This window comes from Schistocerca piceifrons, chromosome 2 (assembly GCF_021461385.2).
Source record: "Schistocerca piceifrons isolate TAMUIC-IGC-003096 chromosome 2, iqSchPice1.1, whole genome shotgun sequence".
Classification (NCBI taxonomy): domain Eukaryota; kingdom Metazoa; phylum Arthropoda; class Insecta; order Orthoptera; family Acrididae; genus Schistocerca; species Schistocerca piceifrons.
The window spans coordinates 276,994,972-277,007,114 of record NC_060139.1 but is presented as its reverse complement, the minus strand read 5'-3'; the positions used below and the strand labels follow the sequence as shown (position 1 = coordinate 277,007,114).

Here is a 12,143-nt window from a genome sequence, read left to right as displayed (position 1 = left end):
TTTAAAGAAAAAATGGTTACAACAATTTCCCTCTTCTAGTAGTTCGGAAAGCGAGACACGTATGAACCAATGACCATTTCAGGAATTCATTTGTACGGATTTTAACCACCCTCTTAGTACCATATGCAACTATTCTAATTTCTAACACTGAATACCGCATAAACTCTAAAAGGGTTACGGTAACAAACCAACGCTCCCAATCACTTCTTACCGACCCAAAACAGCATTACAAAGGAATATGCTCGTGTGGAACATGGTAACAGATGCTAACAAGAACAGTTGTACAAGTTACATATCACTAGCTAAAAAAACCCGTGGAAGGTACATTAGCTTATTTGTTTTAATTGTAAATATTTCTCATGTATTATTGTTTTTCTGACATGTTCTACACCCTGGAGGGCAAATTCACTACCGATCAATTGGAATGAAAGTAAATCTAATCTAGGGATACCAAATGAAATTGAAAACCGGTGTGTTGAGCGCATTTTTTCCTGATAAATCAACATATTTGGTCTTTGCACTGCTTTGCCTTGTTTATGATTTACAAGCTGTTTAGCGCCAGCTATGTTTACCGGCAATTTCTGGTGGGCGCGGAATTGGTAGGAGGCAAGCAAGGGCTGCGTGTTAGCTGACATTTCTACCTTTATGGATATTTACAGGGATGTAAAATTAGAGAGATTCGAGCGCGCACGGAAGCATTCCGGCAGTCGTTCTTCCCGCGAACCATACATGACAAACAGGAAAGGGAGGTAATGACAATGGCATGTAAAGTGCCCTCCGCCACACCGTTGCGTGGCTTGCGGAGTATAACTGTAGATGTAGATGGACGGAAAAGAATGTTGTGACGCTGGAAGTGCGCAAATGTGGTAGGAAGCATTCCTAGTTTTATTCATTTGACGTACACGCTGTAGTAGCACAATGTCATTTACTTAATACATACTATCAATGTCTCAGCTAACTAAAGATTTATGGGAAATCAGGCTAAATCTAACACGAACCACGGACGAGAACGTTTTGGTCGGGCACCCCATCTATGTTAAATGCTAAGAAATTTGGATTTATTTGCATTAGACAAACAAAAAAGGACTGCACTCCATTACGGCTTACAATGAGCCAAGGGCAACGAGTTTTTGTTTCGCTGGGCGGAAGGTAGAACAAACACGTCGAGTTTTCGGAATAAATCCCCTTCTCGGAAATCAATGAACTCTTAACTCGATCTTCAGAAAATGTTACTACTACTACGGCGAATCAAAGTACAGGGTGTTACTGGAAAAGTCAATCTTAATATTTCATAATTTATTCAAGATTTCGAAACATCGTAAAGTTTTACACAAGGGGGAGGATTCTGCAGTGCTAATCCTAAATTACTGAACTAACAATGATATATCGAAGGGGTTATTCCTTTCGCAGGAGAATTCTACCTCTAAAGAATATACCCACACAGTGAACGTTTACATGAGCATTTAAGAACTATTGAAATATGTTAAATGTCAGACGGAAGGATGCTAGTATTTTACAGTTTCAGCACGTTGTCAGATATTTACGCGCCTGCATCCTTCCTGTACTTTGGAGGCAGTCTTAACTGGTTTCATCACCTCGGTAAGCTATTTTAGGAAACGTTTCGAACCACACATTAACAACAATTATGTCTCCGAGAATTCTAATGTCATTCGATTTCGAAAATCACGACTGAAATATCTATGGATAAAAATGTTACGAATATTAGCCACAAAACACTTTTCACTTTACGTATTTACCAATCTGTCCTAACTGTTTCGTTAAACCTTAGTAGTCTCGCCATGTTAGTGTGGCCCGCTAGAATTAATTTTTTTTTAGAACTGTTTACAAAATTCTTTTAGTTACTTTGCGCAGCTCGCAGTAATTGATTACAAAGCGAGCGAAATCCGTAATATGCTAACCGAACAGCCCAATTGTTTTTTGTATTATGTAACGTGTATTGTCTTCCTTTCAGCTCAAAGGGATTTTTAAAGTGAGGTCGTTTGATCATTATATATCTAGAAAAGTAAAAAATAATTTGAGGCTTGAACTATCCAATTACACGTAGCGTACGAACTTTAATGTTATGCAGAAATTAAGTGGTGGCACCAATGAGGTGATTAGTGATATTCCTACCAGAAGGGTCAACCGTGTCGTCCTTCAGCCCCAGTCACAAGCTCTCAAAACTACATCACAGTGTTATGAGAAGCTCAATCCTATGCACAATAAGCAATTGCCACTGTACTTCATTCACTAATGATCGACGAGATCAGCATTTAATGATCATTCTGCTTGCTTAGAAAGTCTAATTAGCTTTTATTTGAAGCTCAGACTGATCTCTCGGACTCACGGAAGAACTATTTTCCAGGGAAATCATTTAAAGTAATCCAAGTACAATATGTGTAAAGGGGGTACAATAATCAAAGCAATGCCGCCTCTTCACTTTGCTGGTTCCGGCAAAAACTGCCAGCAACAAAATTTCTAGTGTAGGTTAATGTAATTATATTTCGTCATTTATGACCCATCATAAATTGCGCAGCTTTAACTGTTAAACATGTGGAGATCTACTCACGATATAAATTAACGGCCTCCATCTTTATGTAACTGCCATCAAGATAGTGGGAAATATTACGCTGTTATTTTAAAGTGACACTTTGAATTTTAATTTAGTCAAAAAATCACAGCTTTCCACTCCACACACCCCTTTAATGATTACGCATAGCTTTGAGTACACGCCCAACACGGAATTTCCGTGCCCGACAAACGATGTCAAATGTTGGCGGTAACTCCCACAGGAAATAACCTCTGTTTCGGTGCATTTTCTACATTGGGACGGCACTAGTTTGGGTAGACAGTATGCTACAATTGCGCGATAAGAAAATATCTTTCCTTGGATTCTTTCGCGGCAAGTATCTAAACAATAAATAGTAGTATTTTATAATGTTTATAGGCATTTGTTCCAGTACTCATGGTAACGGGATTAAAGTAAACTGCAAAAAAGAATTTAAGCCGCGCCTTTTTTCTTGCCGGTGATTACTGATTTTAGGATGCTGAAAGAAGATTTTAGACACCCATTTGATTCACCGGCGCAATGCACGGATTACTGTCATGCCGATGCAGGCTCAGTCCGCCTCATGCTTTGAACAAACTTACTCAGCAACGTGTGCATATGCTACTGTACCTTTGCCTTTACATCGCATGCGCGGGAAACTTTAGTGTCTTAGCTTTGTTTTCTCTGCAAAACGTATTTTCCTAGGGCTAATGCGAGTATTCTATCTACAGTACAGAATCACTATCAAATTGGTTAGGTTACTGTACGAGATCTGAAAGCTTAGTACTTTGATACTTCACTCTATCTTTCACGCAGGTTGTACTTGTGACATTTTCGCAACAAACTGGCAGAAGTTTTATTAAGATTAGCAAATTTATAAAAGCAACGAACGCTTGCACAAAATATTGGGTAATATCTGATTGAAGTGAATTTCATATCCTTCATAAGTTGCACTCCAAGATAACGCTATGTACGACTTACGAATACTCACAGGGCAATAAAGCCATACAATGAGTATAATTTTCCGAAAGCGAGGAAAACTAATTCTGGTTTACAGCCTCGATATTTACAAATTTTTAATACGGAATGTCATCCACAGTGAAATTAAATTACTTTTCTGAAACTACGTTAAATATAGGTCCAACAAGTTTTTTATTGCGGAAAGTCACGACAATAGTGATTCCAAATGCATGGAAAATGCTACCAGAAGTGTCAAAACAGCGCACAGAAACTTAATTAAACAAAACAGTATCGCAAAGACAAATTTCAGTGTTAAGTTGCAATCATTTTTGTAACCGTTCTTGTAACTACGAAAGCTGTTTAACTACAGGGTGAGTACAGTTCATCACAAGATTTAATTTGCTCATAGAATTATCTGTATTAAGGGATGATTTTAAAGCTTTACGAAACGTACTGCAAAATATCAGCGCTACTTATTCCTGCCCGACTGGCCACTTTGGGATAGGCAAACTTTTACAGTTTTCGAAGAAAACTGCTCATTTGGTCTGCAAAGTACACATTTGTGGACGGAGTAATCATTAAGGAGGTACTAACGTAGTTTCAATGAATAAAGCGAGCTTTCTGTCAAGCTGACAACTTCAATGTTTAACTGTTTAACATCACTGACTGGACAGTATACATAAGAAAGTCCTTTCCGTTAGAACCACAGATACATTTCGGTGGAGATGCTACAGGGTTATATTTTGTATAACACGCTGACAGTTCCAAGAAAATGACTTCGAAAGGCATTCGTGAATTTAAAGACTGTTATAAGTAACGACTAAGAACAATTACTCTGCTGTAGCTTTCAAGTGACTGTTTACGTACAATTAGTAGACGAATACGCATGTTACTGTCTCAGTTTTATACTGAAATCCTATCCACACTGTTTTGCTTTGTTCCGTGCTCATGCTTCGAAAATTCTCTTTTTCTAGAATTCTTAACTGTGCCACACATTTTGACGTTAAAGGATCAATTTATTTGTTTGTGCAGGTAGAGTGACAGGTTTTAATGTGTTGAGGAATGTCAATTCTATTTATTTTCCTTCACCAACGCTAAAAACAATATATACAGGTACTGTTAAAATGAACTTAGTTTTACGTACCCAATTCAGTAAGTGATGTCAAATTACAGGGTACATTCTGAATTTCTATATAGCTTTACAAACGAAATATTCACATTTCACGCTCTTCCGTAATTATGACACGCAGAAATTTCAAAGAAAACGGGAACCGCATACTTTGAACCTTTCCAACTGTGTCTCGCGTTTAGTTGAATCAAACCGCACCGTCCAGCCGTCAGCCAATCAGAAATCTCTATTCGTTTTATGCCCATATGTGGCAGAGAAGCTGGCGGCGTGGAGGGAGAAGTTGGAAGAGTCCAAGCGCGCGAGGGGAGTCCGCTACGCTCGGCACTATACATTCTCAAATCTAATAAGTTTATCACAAATATACCGGACAAAATAGCAAGCACTCACAATTTCATAGAAAGTAACAATTTTCTAAGCGTTTACAATACATTATCATCAAACTAAAACGTGAATTAAAAGTGAGAACATACCCGTGGAAGAGTCCATTATTCCGCCGAGACTTTCCCCTAACGGTTAGATCGCTCACTTGCAGCGTGTTTGTTGTGGAGTACGGAAGGAGTGTGCAGTGGTCTCCGTCAAGGTAAGTTCTTCTGTTGAATGCAGCAATTGTACTTGAGTTCAGGTCTTATCGAATGTATTCCAGCACGATTCATGTATAAATTTTGTTCCGTGATCATCAAGAGCGTGATATAAGCGTTTTAATTCATTACTTGTGAAGTGCCGGTTTGGTGTCTTGTCCGTATCAAACACTTGCTTGTCGTGTGGATTCTTAAAGCGCAGAAGAAAGTTCTTCCCCGTAGCAGGTGGTTTGTAGCGTTTAAATATAGAACACATTTTCACTGGTGCGCCGCGGCTCTGAAAACGCGGTAAGTTTAAAACCGAAATCAGAAATCGTAGAAAATAAGCTGTCGCGTGAACATTTTGCGGTGAGGTTTATTCTCTGCGTGTGTTAACGATCGCCCGGGTACTAGCGTACTAGTCGCTGCATTTTACTAAATTCCGTTGACCGTGTTTCCTCATTTTTCCCTCTCGCCGGGCGTGTTCCGGTAGGCTACGTATAGCAGCACGCCGCCGACTCAATACCATATATGGTAAAGAAAGCAGCCATTGGTCGAGGTTGCCATGCCCTTATTAGTTTGGCGGTGGTGGGGGGGCGTTAGGGGAAGGGGGGTCGGCTGTCTATATTACTGGGCAGCAGCTGGGTGGCATCCGTTCAGTCTTGTGGTTCAGCTGGTGCAGTGTGCTTGCTGTGTAGTGTATTAGGATTTTTGTGCATATTTATTTCAAGTAAGTTGTGGGCAGTTGAAGTTTAGGTGTTTAGTTTTTTCGGTATTCAATTTAGTGCTTTTTCGAAGTGATTCAACAGAAATATAAAAACTTTTGCTATTCGTGAATCGTAAATATAAAGTGAATTAGAATTTTTTGTAACTTATATCTTCGCGGTTACAGTTCCAATAATTCAACATGTGTGACGAAGAAGTTGCTGCTCTCGTTGTGGACAATGGATCCGGAATGTGCAAGGCTGGCTTCGCCGGCGATGATGCACCAAGGGCCGTATTCCCTTCAATTGTTGGTCGTCCAAGGCATCAGGTAAGGCGGAACTTATGATTCTGTTCTGAAGTTTGTAACCGGTAGTGTGAATATAGTACTAACTTCGTACTTCATTCTTCGCAGGGAGTGATGGTGGGCATGGGACAGAAAGATAGCTATGTTGGTGACGAAGCCCAGTCTAAGAGAGGTATCCTTACTCTGAAGTATCCAATTGAGCACGGAATTGTCACAAACTGGGACGACATGGAAAAAATTTGGCACCACACCTTCTACAACGAGCTTAGAGTGGCGCCCGAGGAACATCCCGTTCTTCTGACTGAAGCCCCATTGAACCCCAAGGCAAACAGGGAGAAGATGACTCAGGTAATTATCAAATTCTACGTCTACTTTTCGTTAAAAAAGTGGTAGTGTTAAATTCTGCGACGTTTGAAAGTCTTCTCTTCCGATCACAGGAGCATGACATTTAAGTCGCAGTATTCTAACACTGCCACCCGGCAGTGAACAACTTTTAATAGTGTACGACGGGAGTGTATTAAAAACTAAATTTTATAGTGACTACAAACATTTTGCTAACGTTAATGTTTGCTTGCAGATCATGTTCGAAACTTTCAACACCCCAGCCATGTACGTAGCTATTCAGGCTGTGCTCTCCCTGTACGCCTCTGGTAGGACAACTGGTATTGTGTTGGATTCTGGTGATGGCGTTTCGCACACCGTGCCAATTTATGAAGGTAAGCTTCCTTTGAGTACTATATACCCCTTGTCATTTACATTTAATCGTAATGTGGGAGTAAACTTTACAAATTTAAAATAAATACGGGTATATGCTTAGTTTATTCGAACAGTTTCCCTGAAAGACTTCTTACTGAAATTTAGAAGTAGATATTCTATAAAGTTGTTGCATTCGTTGTATCAAACAATGTAAATTCATTACAGGTTATGCCCTGCCCCATGCCATCCTCAGATTGGACTTGGCTGGCCGTGATTTAACAGACTACCTGATGAAGATTCTTACTGAGAGGGGCTACAGCTTTACCACCACAGCTGAACGAGAAATTGTAAGAGACATTAAGGAGAAGTTGTGCTATGTCGCACTAGACTTTGAACAGGAGATGGCTACTGCTGCATCCTCCAGTTCTCTAGAGAAATCCTATGAATTGCCTGATGGCCAGGTAATTACCATTGGTAACGAGCGATTCAGGTGCCCTGAGGCACTGTTCCAGCCTTCATTCCTGGGTATGGAAGCAAATGGTATCCACGAAACTACCTACAACTCTATCATGAAGTGTGATGTAGACATCAGGAAAGATCTGTATGCCAACACAGTACTTTCTGGTGGTACTACCATGTACCCTGGCATTGCTGACAGGATGCAGAAGGAAATCACTGCCCTTGCACCTTCCACCATGAAGATAAAGATCATTGCTCCACCTGAGAGGAAGTACTCAGTCTGGATTGGAGGTTCTATCTTGGCATCTCTTTCCACCTTCCAGCAGATGTGGATCTCTAAGCAAGAATATGATGAATCTGGTCCATCAATTGTTCACAGGAAATGCTTCTAAGCAGTTGCCTAATTATTTTGTTGAGGTGAAGTATTTATACTTCTATTGCCAGACCATTTCAGGCACCACCAGGTGTGGCCAAAAGACTTTCTTTATTGTATTATGTTGAACAATTTAAACTCCTTGTATTATAAGATTCGAAGTGTTTTCGTTACAATTTACAATTGAGGAAGGTAGGCTGCATTTTTCTATTTAAGAATCACCTCATTATATCCTGGTGTTTCTGTGACTGAGTAACTGAAATGTGATGTATAACTTGTGTTAAAATTGAAGAAAGTGGATAAGCTTCCTGTACCAGAATGTAAATTTCTTAATGTTTTGTATTTGAAATGACTTTTGTATTGCATTTATTAAGCAATTCACAAGTTGTGCAAGTTTCCTTTCTAAGCAACTTGGCATTGTCTTGAGATTAAAGATGTGCTGAGTAAATGTCAATAGCCAAAGTATTAACTTATTCCCATGTGCAGACAAGAAATTAGTGGGAAAATAAAACTTATTTAAAACATGAATGTTTTATTTCATGTACCTTTCTCATTTTTGTCCTGTGAAAGTGGTAGATTGCTTTTGTAATTGAATTCTTCCAATCAGTTTGATGTTAACAAGTGTCAACTACAACTTTTATGACTTGGGTAAATCAAACTTTGAAACAAGTTTGCATTGAATGTGTCAGAGTAGTGGAAATTAGTTATGAAGGTCAATTGAAAAAAAAAAATTAGTGCTTTCATGAAATGTGTAAAATAATTGGGTGGTGTGCATGTGATACATGATTACCTTAATGTGTTAATCTATTATAAACTGGGAATGGAAAGAGGTATTTGAGGTAATAAAATGTTGGCTTCAAAGTTTTAAGTAGGGGAAATAACATTTGTTACTTACAATTTACTAATGTATTGCACTAGTAATGGAAATGTAGCTAACCCAAAGTGACTGGTTTTTGTGAGAAGACAATTACACTGCAGTGGGGTGTGCCAAATTTTTAATCTTGGTATGACTGATTCATCTGTTTGAACCTGATTAAGACTGTCTTTTAAGAAGTACACACCACCTCATTAGCCCAATTCTTTTATGCCAAGGTACAAAAAGTTAATAGCAAAATGCAGGTGTCAGTTGGAAATGTGGGTGGTACATGTAGGTAGATAACAATTGTAAGTAATTTTCTTTGTGCCACAAAGCATTCAGTAGTGTAGAAAGAAAAAGTTAAAATTGCTACAGATGCCATGCTTCTGAGTTAAATTTGAAATACAGCCACACTTAAAAAAAAATTTGCTCGTGTTTAATGCGATACTAAAACTACGGTAGTGCTGTGGTATTTAATAACCAGATTTTAAATTGTTAAATGTTTGTGCAGTGCCCAGTTTATAGCTGTGTGAAACTAAAAATGCTGATGCTGATGGTAGTGTGCTATTATAGAAAAGCAAAATTGTAGGCATGGTGAAGCAGCCCATGTGCACAAATGGTTTGTTGTGTAGGATAGCTGTATTGGTGTCAGATGCCATAATATATATATCTGCATCCATGGAAATGCTGAAGCTGTTTGAGGCAGTTGGATTTAGGGTAAATTTGAGCACATTCATTTTACCTACATTCATCAATTGCCTGTCAGTGCTTGCATTTCTGAGATGGAATGAATTGCTGTATATCTGCTGTTGCTATCACACCATGGCAAGAATGAAAACTTTAAACATCTTAAGTTTGTCACTTTGAAAAACGTGTGAAATATGCTAATGTGCTAAAAATAATGCAATTTACTGCTGACAATACTTATTTCAAACTGAAAAGGAAGCTTGTAATATTTCAATGTTTTATACAATTCTTTTGAGTAGTAGTAGCACTGCATTTTTGAGTCATCTGTTCTTGCTGGGGTACAATATGCACTAGTCTTTCATATCACCCATTGAATGGATGAACCACAATAGTTTCTGAATTCAGTGTGATCACAGCACCCCTCCCGCCCAATGTTCTGTATTACTTGTGTGTGATGCATTGTTACTTATCTTCACATTTGTTATAAGGACATTTGTAAAACACCATGGTCAGGTAAAGATGCCATAATTACAAATTTTTTCACTTTTACACTTGATCTCACAGTAATTCATTCTCTCTTCAGTGAAAGACATATTTAGTGGTTCATAGTATTTTGTGGACATCAGTGTGATTAATCGCCAGGGATGTGTGACAGTCAGTTGGCTTTAGCAAGAAGAATTTGAACACTATTTTACAGTTTCCTGCACAGTGGAATGTGCATATTGCTAAATCTAATTTCAGCATTAGGTTTGTATGTGACAAGTGAATATATTCCTGTAGAGGGTACATATTTTCAGGTACAGTAACATACTTGTTACTTTGGTCTATTACAGTATTATCACCACAAAGCAGCAACATGTAAAGTGAAGTTCAGTGTATCTGGCTATCTGAGGACAGCTTTAAATTTATACATTTTGTTGGAGGTGAGTTGCAGATAAATGCAACTCTGTATTCTTGCAATTTGTATAGCAATTTTCAGCTTTGTGTGCAAAACAAGTGAAAATTTATTACACAATACATAAGTGTTCAGTTTATTATCCATATGTAACTACATGGATATCTTCATTGTAGGCCAATACCTCATCTCTGTGGTCTGTGAACCTTTGTTTTTGACTGAGAATTAAATATTGGTGAACTGTGTATGGGCTTGTTTGGCAACATAATTATCTGCTATCTCACCAGGCTAAAGAGGCAGATAATTTTAGTTTGGTTGGTTTATTAAGTTAAAATTGATCTTACTGCTTGAATCAGGCCTTTCAGTTCAGTATAGTACCTATGGAGCTTTATGTTATGAGGTTCCTTTATCTGTGTAGCCCTCTCCCATCAGGCTCGCATTACCTGTCAAACTGGGTATGAAAACAATCAATTAGTGATAAAATTATTTAATTGGATGGATAAAATCTACTCACGAAGTGGTGGCAGAACACACATAAAAGACGTGATTGGCAAGCTTTTGGAGCCAGTGGCTCCTTCTGGCAGGAGGGTTAAAGGGGAAGGAAGAAGGGTGAAGAGAAAGTACTGGAGAGGTCTAGGAGAAGGGGTAGATTTTGGGAAAGTTACCCAGAATTGTGGGTCAGGAGAGACTTACAGATTAGTTAATTGATGATATCCCCTGAGTTGGGATTTAAGGGAATTTAGCACAATTTTTGTGGGTCACAAGGATTAATAGAAAGCTGGAAGTAAAAAAAGAACATTACATTTATTGAAACTTGTAACCCTTACTGTGGAGCCGGCTGGTGTGGCCGTGCGGTTCTGGCGCTTCAGTCTGGAACCGCGTGACCGCTACGGTCGCAGGTTCGAATCCTGCCTCAGGCATGGATGTGTGTGCTGCCCTTAGGTTAGTTAGGTTTAAGTAGTGTAAGTTCTAGGGGACCGATGACCACAGATGTTACGTCCCATAGTGCTCAGAGCCTGCCAGCCTTACTGTGGAGGATAACATGTGACCAAGGGACAATGGAAGAAACCTAACTTTTCGTAGTTCTTTTCCCGTAGAATTCAAAGGCTAGTTCAAAGTGCTGGAGGTGAAATCCATCACATCACAATAGGTCTTTAACTGCTGTCAAATTTGCTACCAGTTACACCACAGTGAACTAAAAGGGAGAATATTAAAAATGACTTGGTGACAACTGATAACGATCAGCAAATAAGCTGAGTCCTGATTTGTATGCATGACCTGTGCTGTCTATTACTAGTAAGAAGATGCTGAATCAATAACTCTGATGTTACCAGACTTGCACTTAAAGCAGGTGTACAGAGAGGGTGACCCAGGTAAAATTTCAAACTAAGGCCAATCTCAGTACCCTTGTTTTAATCAAGGCAATGGTGTCTTCTATAAAAAAATATCAACTGTTTCATTATTTGTCTGAAGATGACCTGTCTCAAAATGAACACCAAAACTTTCACAAATGTCCACAACAGTTGCCAATTCATAGAAGTAATACTTTGTAGTCTTCATAATTTATTGCACATTATTGTACCATACCAAATGAGATCTTTCTTACTGATGAGAGGAAATTTCCATGTTTCATGAATCCTATGTAAGTAATAGCAAATTGGATATTTATAGTGAGTAATCTCATTTTAAAACAAGTTGCAATGTAGGCTGTCGGAATGTGCTGCTACTCCAGAAACACCAGTGATGATTGTAGCTTAAAAAGTGAGTTGTCAGACTTATTTACACAGTTTCAGCTACTACAATTTCAGCTATCATATTCATATGACGTTAATACAAGAAGCTCACTGTAATGCTAAGTGTGAGTACAACATTGACAGGGTAAATGCCCCTGAAAATGAAAATGTGGTGCACCACCTAAGAGTATTCATAAATTACTGTTCAGAGCAAGCCTGTTGTGTGGCCATAGGCAGTGAT

General features: G+C 38.7%; 1 protein-coding gene and 1 long non-coding RNA gene across 3 annotated transcripts in view; one reads left to right on the top strand and one right to left on the bottom strand.

The window, feature by feature from the left end:
* Positions 1–4,828, bottom strand: part of LOC124774934 — a 40,254-nt gene extending 35,426 nt beyond the window's left edge. The window contains exon 1 of the long non-coding RNA XR_007015576.1: positions 4,653–4,828. This is a non-coding gene — a long non-coding RNA (uncharacterized LOC124774934). The remainder of the gene's footprint in view (positions 1–4,652) is intronic.
* Positions 4,829–4,898: 70 nt separating this feature from the next.
* Positions 4,899–8,259, top strand: LOC124774932 (actin, cytoplasmic A3a). 2 transcript variants are annotated; one of them, XM_047249621.1, is made up of 5 exons: positions 4,899–5,217; positions 6,087–6,227; positions 6,312–6,551; positions 6,781–6,919; positions 7,125–8,259. In XM_047249621.1, exons 2-5 carry the CDS (start codon positions 6,102–6,104, stop codon positions 7,748–7,750), a joined length of 1,131 nt encoding a protein of 376 aa, XP_047105577.1. In that variant the 5' UTR covers positions 4,899–5,217; positions 6,087–6,101; the 3' UTR covers positions 7,751–8,259. The 2 variants fall into 2 exon arrangements, with proteins under 2 accessions (XP_047105577.1, XP_047105576.1); XM_047249620.1 differs by lacking the exon at positions 4,899–5,217 and adding an exon at positions 5,786–5,924.
* Positions 8,260–12,143: the final 3,884 nt, after the last annotated feature.